The sequence below is a fragment of the Desmodus rotundus genome, chromosome 1 (assembly GCF_022682495.2).
Source record: "Desmodus rotundus isolate HL8 chromosome 1, HLdesRot8A.1, whole genome shotgun sequence".
NCBI lineage: Eukaryota > Metazoa > Chordata > Mammalia > Chiroptera > Phyllostomidae > Desmodus > Desmodus rotundus.
The window spans coordinates 105,112,023-105,133,458 of NC_071387.1; the positions used below are offsets into that span (position 1 = coordinate 105,112,023).

At 49.1% G+C, this 21,436-nt stretch overlaps 2 protein-coding genes across 3 annotated transcripts in view; one reads left to right on the forward strand and one right to left on the reverse strand.

Moving 5' to 3' along the window:
• Positions 1–15,637: 15,637 nt before the first annotated feature.
• Positions 15,638–16,062, forward strand: LOC123479004 (LITAF domain-containing protein). The gene is made up of 2 exons (XM_045189648.2): positions 15,638–15,756; positions 15,939–16,062. The coding sequence occupies exons 1-2, from the start codon at positions 15,638–15,640 to the stop codon at positions 16,060–16,062; spliced, it is 243 nt and encodes an 80-aa protein (XP_045045583.1).
• Positions 16,063–19,932: 3,870 nt separating this feature from the next.
• LOC112308147 (ubiquitin carboxyl-terminal hydrolase 7) overlaps positions 19,933–21,436 on the reverse strand; it is a 94,914-nt gene continuing 93,410 nt past the window's right edge. For both annotated transcript variants that reach the window (XM_053929159.2, XM_053929160.2), the window contains exons 29-31: positions 21,213–21,284; positions 20,983–21,073; positions 19,933–20,521 (exon numbers count right to left, since the gene is read on the reverse strand). In XM_053929159.2, coding sequence (XP_053785134.1) covers positions 20,415–20,521; positions 20,983–21,073; positions 21,213–21,284 — 270 coding nt within the window. In that variant the 3' untranslated portion in view covers positions 19,933–20,414. The remainder of the gene's footprint in view (positions 20,522–20,982; positions 21,074–21,212; positions 21,285–21,436) is intronic.

Below are 21,436 nucleotides of genomic sequence, written 5' to 3' on the forward strand. Positions count from 1 at the left end.
ATGTATGAGTCTCTTAGGGAGGTTCACCTTTAAGAGTGGTGGCAGCCAGGCCCTGGCCGGTGGGTCACTTGGTTAGGGCATCATCCCATACATTAAAAGTTTGCAGGCTCAATTCCCATTCAGGGCAAGGGCCTAGGTCCTGAATGGGAACAACACCCAGTCAGAGTGCAAGTGAGAGGCAACCAATCGATGGTTCTCACATCGATGCTCTCTCTCTAAAATCAATAAAAAACATATAAACATATCCTCGGGTGAGGATTTAAAAAAAAGTGAAGGCAGCCAGGTATGGGCTTAAAGCGAGGATGAAATGGAGACTCTCCCCTTCAAAGTGTAACTCCCATCTACCTCCTGTTCCCATTCTTCTCACCGAGACTCGGGCTTCTACCTTCCCACCAGGAACAGCAGCCTCCACCCATCCCTTCTGCCTCCTCCTGATTTCATGCCCACGCTCCAATTTTCTATGCAGCAGCCAGAATGATCTTTCAAACACAACCCTTTTTAACAAAGACATTACGCAGGACACTTGTTAACACAGTAAGGCAGACTTTATTCAGGGCTGGCACAATAGGGGCAGGGAGCCCAACACTGGGGTCCCGCAGTAAGGGAAAGAAATTGCGCTCAGCTCCAAATACAACAAGGAAAAGTGGGAATTTAGACCCACGGAAGCAGGGTGGAGGGGGATTACTAAGAGGGAGCATCAGTGGTCACGGAAGATTCTGGCTGAATTGGCCTAGCAGGATTCTTGCAGAAGGCAGGCCAGAGTGATCAGACATCACCTGGGGGTTGGTGGGAGATGAGGAATTTGGTCAAATGTCGAGGGTGATCAGATATTGAGGGCGAGGGATTCTGACCAAACCAACTTGACAGGATTCTTCCTAAAATTGGACTCAACAAGGACAGAGACAGAAGCCTGAGGTCAATTCCAGTCAAGCAAAGGATTTGGAGGAGACTGTCTAAAGTTTAGTCAAAAAAGAAAAAAAAAATCTTTGTCACCATGACCCTCCCATGCTCAAACCATCATTGACTCCTTATTGCTTTTTAAATAAAATCCCAACTCTTCTGCCTGTAACACTTCAGATTTGGCTTAACTGAATATAAGAAAATCCAACAACAAGCTTATGCAAGTTGGAGGTTTATATATCTGTCATGTAAGGAAAAAAAAAAAAAAGCCTGGAGTTGATATGTCTTGGGGTGATGTGGCAGGTTGATAATCCTCAATGACTTGGATGCCTCCTATATTCTTGTTCCATCATACTTTAATAGTTGGCTTCTAGCCTCAGGGTTGTCTCATGGGCCAAAACAGCTGCTTGAGCTCCAGCCATCACACATCAGTGTTTATTTAGTGGAGAGAGGCAAAAGAGCATCTTCCCATCTCTCAAGTCTCCACATCATTATCTAGAGGAGCCCCACCACTCTCTGGGTGCCCCTTAGAGGTCTCACTTAAGCCTCTCATTTTCTCTACCAGTTAATTTTCAGTAGACCATAACTCTGGGAACACAAAACATTGTCTATTGGACTTAGCAGGTACCTCCAGTGGCCAGCCCTGCACAGAGTCCCTGTAAGCAGTCTTGAATAGTGACTGAATACAGGAATGTGTGCATGAAGTTGTTTCTTGCAGAGCGCCTTTTCTCATCTTCTCCAAACACAGAGATGCTGGGGAAATGCAGGGAATCTCTTCCTAGGTCCTTTCCCAGGACTCTGAGGAGGGCTCCCTGTTGGGAGTGCCAACTGGAGTCTTGACAGGTGGGAAAAGCATTCCAGGCAGGGCATCAGCATCACTGAAGGCCACTCCTCCTCCCTCCCTCCCTACCAGCTTAGGGAGGTGCTGCCACCCCGAAGGAGGTGTTTGGGGGATGTGGTACTGTCTCCAGAGTCAGCCAAATGACTCAGGGACACTCCCTGCTTGGAGAAAAAGAGGTCATGGTTACGGAGGTGATGCAGTGCTGAGCAGTCTTACTTACTGAAGAATCCCCCACATATAAACAGCTCCCAGCACCCCTTCCTACACTTGTCAGTGGAACATTCCTGGAATTGTCCCCCTGCCCCCATGCAAACACAGGTTCCTGCACAATCAAACATCCCCACCAGGTGGGAACATGTGTTACAATGGTGAACCCACACAGACACATCATTACCACCCAGCGCCCACAGGCAAGCCCACCCACTCCATCTGTTCCTGTTCAGCTTCTGGGGTTATGGCCCTGCTGCTAGGTCAGGCAAATATTGTGTGGCATTTCCTGTTTCCTTCTAATTCTTTCTTCATTTTGAGAAGCCACTGTGTACCTTCTGGAACATACTTTGCTGAGTGGGGTGAGGAGGGGCCCCTCCCGGCTGTGTTGAGCTAGGTGTGCAGACTCTGGGGACAGATGGTGAGTGACTAGACTCTGCCGAAATACAGAGCTGGGGGGACTCTTCCCAGGATGCCTCTTTCTGGTCATCGCACCAAATGAGGGGAACATATGCCCACCCTGAACAAAAGGTGGTGACCCTCCAATCAGCCTGTCCCATCCAATCCCCATCATTGTCATTATGCCCTTCTCCCCATATGACCTTGTCTGGCTGGCGCCTGCTTCCCTTGCTAAAAGGAGAACTCCCCAGGGCAGGCACCTCATCTGCTTTGCTTGGTTTCCTATGCCTGACACATAGTAAGTGCTCAATAAATACATGTTCAGGAAACAAGGGTCTGTCACCAATGAGGGCCCAGGCAGATGACTCAGTTTCCCCTTGTGTAAAATGGTGCTGGAAGAGCATACAGTTGCGAGGGAGCTGGAAAACTTCGTCCTGGGCCCAGTGGGGAGGCCAGTGGAGGCGGGGATCCTGTCCTCTGCCCTGCTCTGCCAGGGCTGACCCTGCTGAGAGGCTCTTGAACCCAGTCCAAGGTCCAAGGGCAGCTGGCTGAAGGGGGAAAAGATGGACCCAGGAGCCCTTTCTATGGACATACCCCACACCCAGATACCCCATCCACACATCCCTCCCCCACGGACACAGACAGACACACTGCCCACCAAGTTGCACATACACATACAAATACCTCCATATACATATCTTTGTCACACATGAACGCCCTATGCAGAGATGGTCATGGACACACACACATACCTGAGCAGACAAGACACACACACAACATCTCCCCACACACATACCCACCCCATGCAAACGCTGCAGATGGAAACATGCATAATCACACACCCTCCCTGTGGGGGGGCTCCACCCACAGAGTCCCCCCTCCTCTCCACCCCTCCATAGGCCACGGATGAGAGTAAGTCTACCAAGACATGAACTGCTTGGGAAGGAAAGGTGGCTAGTCTCTCAGAGGAGCAGGGCCTTGGGCCTATTCCTTAATGGGCTTTTATTGGATTCAATTTGCACACGAATACAGGTAAAGCTCATCAATCATTGTCAGGCAGTAATGATCAAGGACTAGATAAAATTCAAAGAACTATGAGGGCTTATTCTGAGCCAGGGTCAGATAGCCAAAGGGCCATAAAACTTTGGGAAACAAAGTCATTTTACGCTTGGAACCTTATCATTTAAATTGAGGGTATTCTTAGCAAAGCATGTTTCACAGGATTTTATGCATTCTTTCTTAGGCCTCATTGGCCCCAGTTACCACCCATTCCAACACAAGGCCACACCTGCCTCCGGCATTGTTTTAGGCTTAAGTCACGTGAGGGATTTGTGCAGCCAAGTGATTAGGAGACTTCTTACAGACAGAATGAGGACTCAGGCTATGTCAAAGCCAAGGGGTGAGGGTCCATCACCCCCATTTTCTATAGCCCCCCAAGTCCTTCCCTGAGGGCCTCTTCATGACCATGCCTGTCTTAGGTCGTCCCTCCCTTGAGGACTCTTACCCATCATTGGCTAACAGGTCATCTGCCCAGGGCCAAGCAGGGTGAAGTACAAGGGGCTGAGGCTGAGCCCCTGCCGGGAGGATAAGCTTTGTCACCTTAGTAGCTGATGGTCCCAAGGACTTTTACTCAGCCTTAGTCATGGGGGGTTACAGCTTCTGAAACCAGGCAGGGCGGTTCCCAACACCGCCCATCACAGAGTTTCCTGGGTTCTCCTCAGGCCCCAAGACCTTCCTAGTCTAGAAATAGCCCCCTGCTCCTCTAGGTAAGCCTCAGGGGCCCTGTCCAAGAGCTCTGAGGGCAGGGGATGGAGGGCACATGCCAGGAAAAAGGTAATTCTGTCTCCCTCTGCTGTCCAGAGTGCCTGCTCTCCAGAGAGAGGGCCTCCACTGGACAGTGCCCAGGATATGAGAACAGCTCCCTTCACTCCTTCTCACTGAGTGAGCAGAGGGGCTTTGGTGGGGTGCCTACAGCAGCCCACATGCTTTACACACCTCTCATGCCTCCCACTCCCAGCTCACCACTCAGAGGAAGAGGAAGCAGACAGGGTGGTTGGCAGAGCTGGAAATTCTACCCAGAGATGTTAGGGGACATCCCATTATGACCTAGAAGTTTCCCACCCAAGGCTCCAGGCTCCCCATGCACCTGGAACACATGGACCTTGCTGATGAGCAGGGGAAAAGGATGCGTGGGCTCTCAGGAAAGCCCAGGACCCTCAGCAACCCAGCCTCCCTCCCCACACACTTGCCCAATAATTTCTGTTACAATTCATTCTTCTGGATTCCTTCCCCCTTATCATATTGCCTCCCTGGGAGCTGGGCCCTTCTTGGAAGAGAGGTTGAGAAGGAAGGAAAAAAATGTCCCATCTCACTTTTCCCTTAAGCAGCCCTGGCTTCAGAGTCTTCCTTATTTCTCAGAAGAAAGTATAGCCCAGAGAGGGTGAGTGAAGTGCCCAGGATCACACAGCAGGAAGAACCAGGCGGCGCTGCCAAACTCCAGGTTCATTCCATTCCCAGGATAGCCTGCCCCCTGCCCTAGCTTTCGTGACTCTGTTTATTTAATTTGTTATTGTCATGGTTATTTCTATCACTAACTGCTAACTCATTGCAAGCTTTCTACATGCCAGGCACAAGCTAAGCTCTTCACATGGATTTCTTTCATTCATCACTCACTCAGCATATCTTTCTTGAGCATCTTCACTGTCCCAGGCACTGTGCTAGGTACTGGGGAGAGGGCTGTGAACAAAATCCCTGAGGATCCTGTCCTCGAGGAGCTGACGACTTTAAGGGCAATGGACAGTGACCAAGTAAACTAATACTTGAGCCAGTTGACTCCAGACAGAGGTAACTGTTGTCAAAATTGGACAAGGTAGTATGGTAGTGTGTGGCTGGCTCCTCTTGCCAAGGGATCTATGGCAGCCCCCCACGAGGAGTGGCCCGTGAGCGGAGGGTCTGATGATGAAAATGCAAAGGGATATCTTGGGAGAGAGCATTCTCGGTACAGAAGCAGCAAGTGCAGGTGCCCGGGGGCGGGATGGGATGAGGAGAGAATAGGCACGTGGGGAGGATCAGCCAGCAAGGTAAAACTGTCTCACTGCATTTTCATAACATTCTCAGCACGAAGCGTTATTGTTATTAGACCCATTTTGCAGAGGAGGAAACAGGCCTGCCTGGGGTCACACAGCTGGGAGCGACAGAGCCCATGCTCTGACCACCTTCTCTCTCCTCTATGCCAGGCCTCATTTGGGGGGTGCAAAGATTTAATACAGACAATGAACAGCAAAACAGACCTCCAGGAGCCCTGAGGCTCCAAGAGAACTAATCCTTACAGAAGAAGCCCTGGAAGAGCCCAGCCAGGACTCCCAGCTCCCCCAAGGACCCTGTGTCTGTGTGCAGAGAGACTGGGGTGTCACCTGGCTCCCCCACAGCCCTACTGTGTGGCGTGGCGTTGTGCTGGCCTCAAGCCCTCTTTTATGACTCCTAACTCCTTCCAGTCTGACCTGAAGGAGAAAGGGTGGGACAGGACTCCTCTGCCTCAGGACAGAGTGGGAACACGCTGAAAGGAAGGGTGGCAAGGGCTGCCCTGCTGCCTGGGTCCCTGCCCAAGATGGGAACCTCTGAGCCCAGCAGATCCCAAAGGAGGGAGGCATCACTCACTCACACGGCCTCGTGCTGCCCCCTGGTGGCCGTGTCCGGTATGGTCAGGGCCCCCTCGCCTTGCTCTTCAGCCCCTTCATTCATTCATCCTCAGAGTGTCCCATTCAGGCATGGCAGTCAGGATCCCAACCCTGGGTTAGCAGGATCGCTGTCCTCAAAATCCCCAAGGAAGGCAGTCTCCAACCCCATCCCAAGATGTGTAACCTCCAGTCTATTGAAGGACCTTGGGTGCTGGGGCGTGAATCCCAGGGGATTTTAAGCTAAATGGGCTGGGCTGTGATGAGTGTGGATCATGCAGGTCATTCATGCATTCACACACTGAGCCTATATTTATTGGACACCTCTTCCTGCTGGTGCTGGAGGATGCAGTAGGCTCTAAGTCTCAGACACCAATACATGTAGGGCATGGACACCGTGGGCTTGGTAAGGAGTTGGGGGGGAGTGTCAGCTGAGAGAAGGGTGCTGCTGGGGCCAGGCATTTCATCTTCCCAGGAAGACAAGGCCTTTATGGGAATCAGGAATGAGCTTCCTAGGACACACTTTTCCCCTTCAGCTGAAAAAGTTGTAACAGTGCACAAATCCACAGCACCCACGATGCAAGTAGAACTTGCACACCTGCCTGCACGCTGATTCTCTCCCTTTGCAGGTGCACCTTCCCTTTTATCAGACCGCACAGCTTAGCCTGTGCTAGAACTTCAAATAAATAGAAGCATAGAAGATGTAGTCTTTAGGTCAGGTTTCTCTTGCTTAAAATCATCTTTTGAGATACAGTCATCTTGCTGAGTACATCAATAATTCATTCTTTTGCCCTCACTGGTGTGGCTCAGTGGATTGAGCACTGGGCTGCGAACCAAAGGGTCACTGGTTCGGTTCCCAGTGTAGGCACATGCCTGGGTTGCGGGCCAGGTCCCCAGTAAGGGGCGTGTGAGAGGCAACTACACATTGATGTTTTCCCCTCTCTTTCTTCCTCCCTTCCCCTTTCTCTAAAAATAAATAAATAAAATCTTTAAAATTTTTTTTATTTCTGCACAGTAATCTTTGATATGAATACACACAATTTGTTTTTTAAAAGATTTTATTTATTTCTAGACAGAGGAGAAAGGAAAGGGAAAGAGAAAGAGATAGAAAAACAATATGTGATTGCCTCTTGTGTGCCCCCCACCAGGGACCTGGCCCATAACCCAGGCGTGTGTCTTAGACTGGGAATTGAACCAGTGACCCTTTGGTTTGCAGGCTGGCACTCAATCCACTGAGCCACACCAGCCAGGGCTGAATACACACAATGTGTTTATACACTCACCTGTTGACAAATATTTGGGTTGTTTCTAACTTTTGGCTATTATGAATTTTCTCCTATGGATCTGTTTCTCAACATATGTTTTTATTTCTCCTGGGTAAAAATCTGGGAGTGAAATTGGTGGTCAAAGGTGAGTGTGTGTTTGCCTTTATAAGAAACTGCCGGTTTCCCAAAGCAATTCACCATTTTACACTCACACCAGCAGTGTATGAAGTTGTAGTTGCTCCATATGCTTGTCAATACTTGGGATGGTCTGTTTTTTTCATCTAAACCAGTGGTACCTATGGGGTTTTGTTTGTTTTTGTATATTGGTTATTCCTATGTTTTAAAAAGACTTTTTAAATATATTTTATTGATTATGCTATTACAGTTGTCCCATTTTTTCCTCCTCTTTATTCCCCTCCACCCTGCACCACCCCTCCCACCAGCATTCCCCCCCCAACCCCATTCGTTCATGTCCATGGGTCGTACATATAAGTTCTTTGACTTCTCCATTTCCTATAGTATTCTTAACCTTCCCCTGTCCTGTCTATTTTATACCTACCGTTTATGCTTCTTATTGCCTGTACCTTTTCCTCCATTTTACCCTCTCCCCTACCCCACTGATAACCCTCCATGTGATCTCCATTTCTGTGATTCTGTTCCTGTTCTAGTTGTTTGCTTTTGCTTTTGGTTTGTTGGCGGGGGGTTGTTTGTTTGTTTGTTTGTTTTTTAGTTCAGTTGTTGATACAGTTGTGAGTTTGTTGTTATTTTACTGTTCATAGTTTTTATCTTCATTTTCCTTAGGTAAGTCCCTTTAACATTTCATATTATAAGGGCTTGCTGATGATGAACTCCTTTAACTTGACCTTATCTGGGAAGCACTTTATCTGCCCTTCCATTCTAAATGATAGCTTTGCTGGTTAGAGTAATCTTGGATGTAGGTCCTTGCCTTTCATGACTTCAAATACTTCTTTCCAGCCCCTTCTTGCCTTCAAGGTTTCTTTTGAGAAATCAGCTGAAGGTCTTATGGGAACTCCTTTGTAGGTAACCATCTCATTTTCTCTTGCTGCTTTTAGGATTCTCTCCTTATGTTTAATTTTGGGTAATGTAATGATGATGGGCCTTGGTGTGTGCTTCCTTGGATCCAACTTCTCTGAGACTCTCTGAGCTTCCTGGACTTTGTGGAAGTCTGTTTCCTCTGACAGATTGGGGAAGATCATCACTATTTTTTCAAGTAAGTTTTCAATTTCTTGCTCTTCCTTCTCTCCTTCTGGCATCCCTATGATTCGGATGTTGGAACATTTAAAGTTGTTCCAGAGGTTCCTAAGCCTCTCCTTACTGTTTTGAATTATTGTTTCCTCATTCTGTTCTGGTTGAATGTTTATTTCTTCCTTCTGCTCCAAATTGTTGATTTGAGTCCCGGTTTCCTTCCCTTCACTGTTGGTTCCCTGTATATTTTTCTTTATCTCACTTTGCATAGCCTTCACTTTTTCCTCTATTTTGCGACCATACTGAACCATTTCTGTGAGCATCCTTATTACCAGTGTTTTCAACTCTGAATATGATAAGTTGGCTATTTCTTCATCACTTAGTGCTATTTCTGTGGCTTTGATCTGTTCTTTCATCTGGGCCATATTTTTTTGTCTCCATACCCTGTTACAAAGTAAGGGGCGGAGTTTTAGGTATTCACCAGGGAGAGGCAACCCATATACGTAGCTGTGTTGTGGCGCTGTATGTGGGGAAGAGGTCAGAGAGGGAACAATGCCACTTGCTGGGCTCTTGGCCAACTTTCATTCACTTCCCCCACTGCCCACAAACAAATTGGGCCCTTCTGGTGCTGATTCCCAGGTGGGTGGGTTTGTGTATGTTCTAGGACATTGTGCGTCTCTCCAACAAACTCTCCTGTGAGGCTGGGAGTTTCTCCCACTGCCACAACCCCTACAGGTTTTTAGAGTCAGAGTTTTTGAGGCTGTATTTCCCAGCACTGGGACCCTGGGTTGTGTGGTCTGTCTCACTCCCCAGTTCTTCCTCCTAGTGTATCCACACAAATGTGAGACCGCCCAGTCCTCCAGCCACCCCCTTGCCGTGTGTCCACTCTGCCCAGGCTGGCCGTCTCCGCCCATCCTACCAGTCTGAATGAATGTTTCTTCTTGAACTCCCTGGTTTCCATACAGTTTGATTTTCTGACAGTTCTGGTTATTTCTCATTTTTAAATTTATTGTTGTCCTTCTTTTGGTTGTGCAAAGAGGCAAAGTATATCTACCTACACCTCCATCTTGGCCAGAAGTCTCCTATGTTTTCTTTTGTGAAGTGTCTATTCAGGTCTTTTGCTGACTTTAATATTGCAATTTTTAAAAAAATTTTATTTATTTTATAGAGAGGGGAAGGGAAGGAGGAAGAGAGGGAGAGAGACATTAATGTGTGGTTACCTCTCATAAGCCCCCTACTGGGGACCTGGCCTGAAACCCAGGCATGTGCCCTGACTGGGAATCAAACTGGGGATCCTTTGGTTCGAAGGCTGGCACTCAATCCACTGAGACACACCAGCCAGGGCTAATATTTCGTTTCTGAAATAACTATTATTGAGTGGAAGGAGTTCTTTTATATCTGGATACCTGTGCTTTGTCACACATATGGCTGCAGGTGGTTTCTTCCAGCCATGGGTTGCCGTTTGTTTTGTCTCGGTGCCTTTTAAAGGGCTGGCACTCTCAGGTCTGATAAAGTCATTTTTCAAGTTTTTCTCTTATGGCTTGTGCTTTGTGTCTGCTGTAAGAAATCTTGATATATATTCACATTTGTTTTGTTTTTTTGGGGGGGTTGCGTGTTTTACATATTTCAGCATTGCTTTTTTCTTTTTTACTTCCTTTGTAATTAGAAATAAATAATGATATGGTTCCAAAGTCAAAGCAATACAGCAAAGTATACTCAGAGAGAGACTGCTTTCACCCATGTCTCCCTCAATGTCAACCACTTTAGTTTTCTTATTAATCCTTCCTTTATTTCTTCGTGGAAATTATATAGCTCCATACAGAAAGTGGTGAGATATGTATTTGTTTTTCTTAACAATATATCAACATATCCTGCAAAGACTACACTATAGTGATATATGGAGATTTTCCTCTTTTATCTTGTCTCTCTTCTTCTTTTTCCTTCTTCCTCTCCCTAACCTCTATCTCTTTCTCCCTTCCTCACTCCCCTCCTTCCCTGTATTTTTGGTAGCTGAAGAGTGGATAGATGGATGGATCTTTGTGTTATGTCTAGTTTTTGCTGCTGCATTGAATAGCCTTCCGCCTACGTCATTTGATATTTTTGCTAGACTGTCTCGGGGATGGATTTCTAGAAAGAGTAGTGCCGGGTCCACAGGTCCCACACCTGTAACTGTGCTAGGTATCACCAAATCCCGTTTCCCCCCAGACTCGCCATAACTTCTGGTTGCTGCCAGACTGAAAGATGAGCAGGCTATCCTGGACTTTACCCCAAATTGTGCAGCATCCTGAGAAGCCATATAGTATACTGGCCAGGCACATGCCGTTGTAGGCAGAGACCCTGGCCATGACCCCTGCTACAGCACCGAGCCAGCCCACGCACAGAGGCTGCCCTCTGCAATCAGGAGCGTCCATTCTGGGCTATTCAGGCCACTCATCCCTTCACAGGGACAATGCGGGCTTCCTTTGCTGCACCGGTCTGAACCCACTACCTGGGTTAGATCACTTGATCTCGTAACAGCCCTCTAAGGGAACTATTAGTATCCCCATCTTACAGATGAGTAAGCCAGGTGATGGAGGGTTAGAGAAAGTGAGGATCTTGCCCAAACTCAAACAGGTACATAAGCAGGAGAGGCAGTTGAGCTTGTGATACACATACAGACACACGAATGTGTGTATACACCTGTATAGTACATGTGATCATGTGTGTATATGTGTGTTTGCATATATCTGTATTTGCAATCTCCACACATATAGACATGTGTGTATACATGTATGATGTATGCATATATGGTCTGTCCAGAAAGTGTCCAGGTGTGTATTAAGAAGAATAGAGAATTATTGAAGAAAATACAAGATACAGGAAACACTGTACACAGGACAATGACACCTCAGTCCCCTTCAAAGTGGGCCCCTTGGAACCTCACACAGTTCTCCCAGAGTCTCTTCCACTGTTTAAAACATTCTGCAAAATCCTGTGTTGGAATCACCTCCAGCTGCCCCATCATATTTTCCTGAATCTTATCAACAGTCTGAAATCTCTTCCCTTTCAAAGGTGTTTTTAGTTTTGGAAAAAGTCAGAGGTTGCAGGGCACCAAAGCTGGAGGGCTATGTAACCTGGGTGATTTTTTATCTAAAATCTCTGCACAAGACATGATGCCTGAGCTGGCGCATTGTCACGATGAAGCTGCCAGTCACCAGTTCCTCATAGCTGCCGCCATTTTTGTCTTTTTGCATCTCTCAGCCAATGAAGACCATTGAGGTAGTACTCCTTATTAATTGTTCAGCCTGGAGGGATGTACTCTTGAAGACAACACCTTCCCAATCAAAAAACACAGCTAACATGGTCTTGATCTTGCTTTGCCCTGACTTCTTCAGTCATGGCGAATCACGTGACTTCATTGGGATGACTGGGCCTCTGTTTCTGGATCATAGCTGTAGACCCACGATTCATCTTGGGTTATGAGCTTCTTGAGGAAATCTGGTTCTATGGTAGCGGTTTGAATCAAGTCATTAGCAACTGCAGCACGATGTTCCTTCTGCTTTAGTAGCAGAAGCCATGGAACAAATTTTGCAAGACCATGTTTAATGCCAAGATCCTACATCAAAATCTTGGACATAGTAGTGTTTGGAATCCCCAGATCAGCTTGTAGTTCTCGCACTGTCGGTCACCAGTCTTTGTTGATTGCAGCCTGTACACCTTCAACATTCTCAGGTGTTCTGCTTGTTGCAGGCCTTCCAGTACATGGATCACGTTCAACAGGTTCTTGACCATCTCTAAAGTGTTTACACCACACTTCCATATGCACTGCACTCATCCTTGAAAGCCTTCTGATCGATCTGAATAGTTTCTGCGAAGGAATGTTCAGGCTCAATGCAAAATTTGATGCAGATTCTTGCTCTACTCATTTTGATGTGACAGACACACAGTGCACATGCTCACTCAGCGGTGTCTACCACCCCCACTAACTAGTACAGTGAAGTCATCATTGTTCACGCATGCACATTCCAGTCCACTGACTTGGCTGCCAGGTTACATCGATGTTGCGCATACCGTACTTGTTTTATTAATAAAGGCTGGACTTTTTTCAGACAAATCTCATACATATATAAATGTGTGTATGTATGAACACCTACCTACAAATAAGAGGACATGAACATCCTCACAGCTAGATCTTTGCATGGAGCAGGACAAAATTCCTCAAAGCAGAATCACTAGCCCTAATCAGATTCGTACTTTTAAGGCTCCAGATAGGTTCTGCCACCCTGCCCTGTGAAGCTCCGTGCCAGCATCCTCACTGCACACAACGTGGGGCCTGGACAGTGGTGAAGGGCCATCTTCAGAGGTTCCCTAGGCTGGGCCCCTGGGAGGCCCCGCCCCTCCTGCAGAGGATGGGGATGACACTCCCCCTCTGGCCATTGTGAGGACACACAATCACAATGGCTGCTCCATCTGAGCCAGGCCCAGCAAGAGGTGCTAGAGGAGACCTGCACTCCTGTCCACAGGCAGCCAGGCCACAATGAAGACTGCTGGAGACAAGCGCTCATTCACTCAAAACTTGGAACCTGATGATGCTTCGATGCCGTTGCTGGAACAAAGGACCCCCAATGTGCCAAGATGGAATCCTCCCCAGGGTGAGGGAGCCCCTCAGGTTTCAGGGCTGGGAGAGGCCAGTGACAGGCTGAAGTTGGGGCCCCCGGGAAGCAGAAGAGCAGACTGTGTCCCTTTGCTGATCTGGGGGCTGATTCCAGTCCTCACCTCCCCCACGTCCTGCTGTCCCCCACAAACCCAGGACCAAGTGACCCAATGGGGACTAAGTGAGGTCTTCAACATCCTGTGCCCTCTCTTAAAGTGTCACAAGAAAATCGTGGAACAAAGCTAATGACCACCCTATGTCTGGTATGACCACCCTCTTCTGCCCCAGAGACACCTGGACTGATGGGTGGGGTGGGGTGGGGTTCTGGCCACGTTGATCTCAGCTTGAGTGAGTCACCAAACCTCTTTGAATCTGTTTTCTCATCTGAAAATGGTCGAGAGGATGAAATGGTATGATTGTCATAGGTTGGGGCAGTTGCTAACTCAGTGAGAGATCACAACGTTTTAGCCAGTAGCCCTGGGCTAGGTACTTAATTTCTGAACTTCAGTTTTCTCATCTTTAAAATGGGTACAAAAACCAGCCCCTAGTGGGGCTGCTGGAGGCACAGGATGGGCAAGAAACCTCTTCCTGTCCCAAAGAGTCTAGACCATGTGGCGAAAAGCAGGGGCAGAGGTTCCTGTTACCTGGTTGCTCCTTCTCTGGGGAAGGCATTGTGTGGGGAGAACCCAGGGGCCCCCTCAGGTCATGAAGCTCCTTTCCTAGGTGGGTCAGGTTTCTGTGCAAAGAGCCCGTGTGGTTTGCAATGAAACACACAGGGATCTCCAGCCATCGCCCACACTGTCATTCAAATTATGGGACTCCCATCCTCCCCTCCCTCAGACCACACTCTGGGGATCCAGTATCCCAGAATTCCTTGTCCAAACAGCCTTCCACCTGCCGGCAACTTGATTCATTCCTCTAGGCCTCAGCTTTCTCTTGTGTAAAATGGGTTTCTCCCTCAGGCTGACCAAGTTATCACTCAGTGGCTGGCACATAGAGAAGCATCATATCTGAGAGTGTTTTTCCTTTCTCTCTCCCAAAGAGCCATCACCGTCGCCGCCACCTCCTCCTTCACCTCCTCCTTCACCTCCTCTTTCACCTCCTCCTTCACCTCCTCCTCCTCCTCCCCCTCCTCCACCACCTCCTCCCCAACCTCCAGGAATTCAATCACGTCGTCCAATGTACTTCCAAGGCCCCCGAGTTGTTCGCACAGGTGAGCATCCTGCCTGCCTCCCATCCTTGCCCTGACCACTCACCAAGACTCTGCCCAAACAACACCTCCTCTGGGAAGCCCTCCTTCCCTGCCCCACAGCCACCAGTGGCCACTTTGCCCATGGCCATGAGCACTTCTCTCCAATGTGAAATCACTGGTGCAGGGGGCTGGTACAGTAGATGCTCAGGAGTAAAATCCTCTTCTCTATCCTGCAAAGACCCTAACTCCACCCACAGGTAAGGGGGTACAGGCCCCCAGGGTGGGGCCTGGGCTTTTAGATTGCTAAGGACACTTGCCAAGGAACTCGGGAACCCTCTGAGAGCTGAGAGCTGCTGGGCTGGGCTGGAAATTTCCCTTGAGCAGAATGAAGATGGCATCCTCCCTGCTGCAAAGGCCATTAGAGCATGTGGGTCACCCACTTCTAGCCACAGGTAGTTCTTTCCTGAGTTCTCTGCCAAACTGAGGAGTCTACACCCACACACACCTGGCTTCCGCTCTCCAATCCAGCACCCCCTCACCCTGGAGCCCACAAGAAGCCAAAGTCATGGTCATAAGTCATGGTCATAAGCTCTCCTCAGGACTCTGAACAGCCCACCCAGGCAAAGCCCTGAGCCCTCAGTCCAGACACCAGAGCTCCCTAGAATTGGGTTTTCCTGACAGTAAATTCAGCCAGTAAATTCAAAGCCCATCTTCCCTGCACACCCAAGATCGTAGACACGGCTGCAATCTTTAAAGGAGCCTAGCACACTTTTTCGGGTCCCTCTGTACAAATGCAAGAGGAAGAGATGAGAAGAATAGCACCAAGAAGGCTTTTGGGTTTTTGTTAGTGGGGTAGGGGGTGGGGGGAATTTTGTATTTGTTTTTAATGCAACTGCTTTACCAAGGGTGCCAGAGCTTTTAAACTGCCAGGTTAGAAACCAGCTCTGGCTGAGTTTGACAAAAACCTCAAAGGGGATGTATGGGCAGGATGTCCTGGGGACTAACTGAAGTTTGAGTTCAAACCCAGAGCTGCTCCCTAACCTCCTGGGTCCCTTGGCCACAGAAGACAAGGTGTCTTGACTGAGGTATATACCCCTGGGCCCTGACAGCTGGTGGTTGGTAGGGAAGGAGCTGCAGGGGGACATGGGGGCCCATGTGGACAGCCTGAGCTGCTCAGGGGAGCCCGGGGCCCCTGCAGAAGGGCACAGACCATGCAGGGGCTGCCCAGCGGTGGTCACTGGGGAGAGGGAAGAGCAGGCATGAGGTCTGGGTTTTCCCCTCCTAGCTCCCCAAGCTGTGCCCAGTGGTGTGCCTAGGATGATGTCTGCATTACCAATGCAGTACCCTTGTCCGAACTGTGGGAACCACATCCTCACAGTGACCACCCCAGTCCCGGGGCTCCTCACCTGGATACTGTGTACAGGCCTCTTTGTGTTTGGGTGAGTGGGGGCCCTGACCATCAGTAGGGGAGGGCCTCCAGGGTGGGAAGGACACCCGGCAGAGGGGGCAGGGCAGGGCATGAGCAAGGATGGGGGTATGCATCCTTGACTTGGCCCCGGGGTGAGCCCAGCGCCTCCCAGCCTGGACCCCAGCCCACGGCCCACTGCTCCTGAGGCTGCAGGTGTTTCCTGGGTTGCTGTCTCCTCCCTTTCTGCATGGACAGATTCAAGGATGTGAAGCACACATGCCCAGTGTGTGGGCACGAAATCTACCGCTACCATCGCCTGAGAACCTCCGCCAAATAAATGTGTATTAAGAGACCTTTACCCGCCCATGTCTGTCCTGCTGGGGTTCCCCCACCGCAAGCCCTGTCCGGGGGATGTGAAGGGACTGACGCAGCAGCCACCTGTCCTTCCCCTGCCCTCCTGTCCCCATACAAGGTCAGGTTGGCACTCAGACCCGTGCCTGCACAGAGTAGGTGCTCAGTTAGCCCCAGGTGAATGAATTATGCCTAGCCCTGTCTTCTCAGGGCCCATGCTCTTCTGACCCCTTAAAAACCACAGTCCATTGATCAGCTCAAGCTTCTACATCCCCTTGTCAATGTCTCTCTGCAACTCCAGCCAGGGGGGCCTGCACTTCCCGTCCTTTGTTTGCTACATCCTCCCCTGCTGCTTGCTCTGGGACCCACACCCAGGCCCGCACCTGGCATCCTGCCCTGCCTTGCCTGCTTGGACCAGTGACTTCCTGTTGCTAAACCCAACATCCACCAGACACTTTTCCCCTTGCCTACCTGCCTGGCCTGTCTGCAGCCCTTGACCCTCACTCTGCTGCCTACCTGCACTGCAGCGGTTCCCCAGCTACCATCTATGTGCCCCGCCAGGACGCCCTGTCCTGCTGATGCCCCCTATGTTCCTGTCTTAGGTCTCTTCTCACATCACCCCTGAGGCTTCCATCCTCACCTGCATCTCACAGTTCTCCCTTTGGGTGCCTCAGGGGTCCAGTAAAACCAGTAAGTAAAATGAAAAGTAACCTTGGCAGATAATAATACTGGAGAGTGGCAGGCCACAAGAAAATTGCCAACAGAAACAACAGAATCACCACAAAACAGACATGAATACATGGTTCTAACTTGGCAGTTTGTAAGTGTTTTCAGTGAGGGCAAGGCCGAGCTCCACTCTCATTTCGATGCACCTTTTTTTTTTTTTTTAATTCAGTTACAATTGTCTGCATTTTCTCCCCTTCCCTCCACCCCACCCCAGCCAGTCCCACCTCCCTCCCCCACCTCTACCCTCCCCCTTGATTTTGTCCTTGGGCCCTTTATAGTAGCTCCTATAGACCCCTCTCCCCACTATCCCCTCCCCACTCGCCTGTGGCTATTGTTACAATGTTCTTAATTTCAATGTCTCTGGTTATATTTTGTTTGCTTTTTTCTTTTGTTGATTATGTCACCAGTTATTATGGTACATTTACACAATGCAATTCTACGCAGCAGAGAGAAAGAAGGAGCTTATACCCTTTGCAATGGCATGGATGGAACTGGAGAGCATTATGCTAAGTGAAATAAGCCAGGCGGTGAGGGACAAATACCATATGATCGATGCACCTTCTTGCTGGTGGACCATGCTAATCAGACTGCACCAACCAGGAATCCCCTGAAGTTGCTCCTTTCCCCTCTAGCCAGGGCTCAGCGAATTTTGTGACTTTAGCCAGTTTTCAAGTGCTACCAAGCTCGTCCTCACCCATCCACTTAAGTGTGGTCTGCAGCCGCATTCAGCTCCAGCAGCAAAGCTGCAGTCCCACCAAGACCACCACAAGGCCCAAGAGCCAAAAGCACATTGCACACTCAAATACGTGTTTTCAAACGAGAGGCTTTGGGGAGCTGCCGGAAGCCTCATTCCCACGCAGCACCCAAACCACAAACATTTGCCTCAAAACCAGGTGTGGACAGGCATGCGTGAGGAAAGCCCCAGTTAAGGCCGTGCTCAGAAGAGATGGTTTCTGGACACAGCTTGCTCTCGCTGCAGTTACAGGACTCTGCCCCAGGGCCCTGCCTCACCCGGGGCCTCTGCTGCTTGTCCCTCGAGCTTCGTCATATGCCAAAGCCCCACCTCCCAGTGTGGTACACAGAGACACTGGCATTTAAAGCATATTAACATGGTGAGGCTTGCAAACAATACTTGGACACATGTGCCTCACTTCTCGCTGGATGTGGCGGTCCCCAGCACAGCGGACTTTAAGCTCTTGGAGAAAGGCCAGCAATTCATTTCAAAGGTGGTCCCCACACTATACTAGCAGGGACCTTGGGAAGGTGCTCTGGGAAAGGCTGTTAAACAGATGACAATGGCCAAGCCTTGTTCCCTGCCTAGTATGCTCTTTCACTTTTAATAGGTGACACTGTCTTCCAGCACACTGCTATGATGTACACCTGGGATGGGCCCCTCTCCTTCCCGCTGCACTATGGTTGCCAGGGACCTATCATTCCAGGAGTCAGATCACCAACATGAGACATCGACATCCTAGAGGGAGAGGATGGAACATTCTCGGGGGTTCAGAGTGAGCTGTTTCAAAGGCAGTGTGTCTCCATCCCTGTCCCCCAAAATCAGTTTTGTGAACTCAGATCCTTAATACTGTAACTGGGGGTGGAAGGAAAAGAAAATGCAGCACACGTCATCCACACAAAGTTTTTTTTGTAAAAAGTCAGTAACTTCAGGGAGAATTCTGTCTCAGTTACTCAAGACTATAACTTACCTACCTTTGGCCAAAACCTAAAACAAACAAAAATCAGCACGTTCACTGAAAGATAGGGGGCAGGTGCCATCCAGGCACTGGCCAAGGGCAGCTCTAGGGGTATGAAAGCACACCCGTCATTGCAGGAACTGGAAGGGGTCACCCCGGGAACAGACCAGCCCAGAGACCACAAACAGTGCATGAGGCCACTGAGGTGAGCCACGTGGAAGGCCACGGCTACTCCAATGCCAACGCCCCCTCACTGTGCCTTCCACCATTTCAATAATATTTCCAGTTGTCTTATTTGTACATGGTTCTCACCTGGAAACCTTTTATTTCTTAAGCTTAATGAGACTATTCAGAGGCAACCAAAAGGAGGAAAACAAAGAAGCCAGAATTGTACATCAGCAATACTGAAATTAGGGTGGTAAGTATCTCAGTAAAATCTTGTTATCAATGAAAGGGTCCCCAAGCCTCTTTCTGGGGAAGGCAGAAATCTTCCTCAACTTCCACGTCACTCACTGAATTATAATTTTTTATAGAAAATTTTATTCAACATACAACATTTTCCAGCAAAAAGGCAATATACAGGAAGAGTTGGTGTACACTGCTGCTACAGAAACATACAAAAATACTGGGGAAGGATGAAAAATAAGTGTGATTTGCTGATTCTATTTTACTGCACTCAAAACTAGACACGCAGCTGGCATTAGCTCCAAAAGAAAAGGTCGGGACTGAAATAAAACTACACACAATGAATATCAACATAAGTGAGAGTCAATTGTAGATTCACCCAACAAAATGTCACCTCCTCCAAGCAGTAAGTTGTACATGTTCATTCATTAAATATACAATTTCATTTTTGCTGGGTTTTTTTTTAAAATGTTAACTTTTTTACAAAGTCAACAGCTTACTAACCACTAGTGAGCATGCCCTCTTTGCTGAAAGGCTCCTTTTTGTTCCATTTTAATAAAAGTTTTATTTATAATTTTTTCACCTGCTTGTGTGAACTCTTGAGATCATGAAGTTGGCTGACAGGCAGCACAGTACACCTTAATCGCACTTAACAGTGCTTTCCATTTAGTAAAAAGCCCCCGAGTGCCTGTCAGACTGTATTCAGTGCATCCACGTTGCAAATGGGTTGCTGAACAGTAGCGGCTGATGGAAATGAGACGGGTTTATTGTAACGACCCAGGCAGTTGGGAGAGAACTGAGGAAGGGGTGACAGGACACGCAGGGAAGGAAAGAGCGCGATTTATTAGCTGTGAGTTTCTCTGTTTTACCTTTACAGACGCACAAAAGGGCACTGAAAGTGAAACTGAAGGAGTAACATGGGACGAGCCTAAACATAAGATGACCAGCTGCAGGCAGGGTGGTGACCGGGACCCACAGGAGGCAGCCAGGCAGCTTATGCCAACTACACACAGACTAGAGACCTTTTGCCAGTACCACGTGTCCCACTAACCCAGCGGTCCCCAAACCTTTTGGCACCAGGGACCTGATTTTCCATGGATGTGGAAGGGACGGGGGATGAACCAGGGAGAACAGGATCTGGAGCATAGGCGAGCTTCCCTTGCCACCTGGTTCCTAACAGGCCAAGGACTCTTACTGTTCCTGGCCTGGGGGTTGGGGACCCCTGCAATAACCTCTCCTCCCCATTATGCTGACAGTTCCTTTGCATTGTGGTTACCATAAAATAACTCTCATTGGCATCCAAGCTTTATAAAAACACCTTCGTTTTGCTCAAAAAGGGCAGTCAATAGATACAGAGAAGCCAAACTGAACAGCCTCAACAAAATAAAATTAACACCAGCAGCAAATCCTCTTGCTGAAGACTTCGGCCAGAGCACACGTGTACCAGAGTTCTCGCTGTTAAAACGGGGCACACACCCACACGTGGTAATTGCCTTGCACAAATGGGGTGAGGAAGTCAGTTATGGATTTTAATGGCCTTTTCAGGGTAGATGTAGCGACTTCTCTTTGGGGCTTTGTTGAAGTGGTCGAGCCCTAGCCATGGCCGACGGTGAGACATGTTACCTGGTGGGGAGAGAGGGGAAATGAGACCACAGAGCAACTGCCGGGACCCCCACGCCAGGAGAGGCCAACCCCGTGAGCAGAGCTGATGCCCAGGTTTGGGGTCACCATCAGGCTGGGGCTCTGAGCTGCACGCACATGTGAAGCCAAGGGCCCCCACACCCTGACCAAATGTCTCGGTGGCTTCCACGTGCAGCACTGTCAGAGCCTGCCAGTCTCACAGGGCCACTCGCACCTCAGCCTTGGGTCTCAGTTCCTTCAGCCACTGAGGAATGCTCCAGTCCTTAGGAGGATTCACAGGTTGCTGCTGTTCCTCCTTTTACAGATGAGGTGAGGAAGCCCAGGCCGCCCCATTGTGGAAATGCAAGAGGTGGCACTAGACCAGGGCTCTCCACCCTCAGCCCCTTACCACTTGCTGCTTAGATCCAACCCCACTCGGAAGGAAACCAGGGGAGGGCTCTTACCAGGCTGAGGCTCAAAGTCTTTCAAGTTTACTTCGTACTCATCTTCATTTATGTACTGGTGCCGGCCCATCATCACAATGGCAAATTTAAACTAAAAGACAAACATGAAAACTCCTCCATCAGTCCTGGGTGTCAGCAAAACTCACCTCTGGCAAAGTCTAGGCCACCTTTCTAGTCTAGATTCCAGAATGCTGCCCGCTGACAGACTCCAGTGGCCAGGAAGCGCGTACCTTTTCAAACTCCTTCTCCTGGATGTCTAGCAGACTCTGAATGCGCTTCATGACTTCTCTGAAATGCTCGCCCTACGAACGGGAGAGGACAGGAGTGCTCACGCACCTGTGCTGCATCGAGACAGACGCTCATGGCCCACGGGGACACCATCAAAACCCACTTTCTGCCCGCATGGCAGGAAACCGGCTGTAGCAACACTAATCCAAACAGGGTGTGAGGCTTC

What these genes read in the sequence shown, in the direction of transcription:
- LOC123479004 (XM_045189648.2), top strand. Translation starts at nt 15,638, where the DNA reads ATGTCTGCATTACCAATGCAGTACCCTTGTCCGAACTGTGGGAACCAC. An exon ending in ACAGGCCTCTTTGTGTTTGG is followed by an intron (nt 15,757 to 15,938) that starts GTGAGTGGGGGC and finishes CTGAGGCTGCAG; the next exon opens with GTGTTTCCTGGGTTGCTGTC.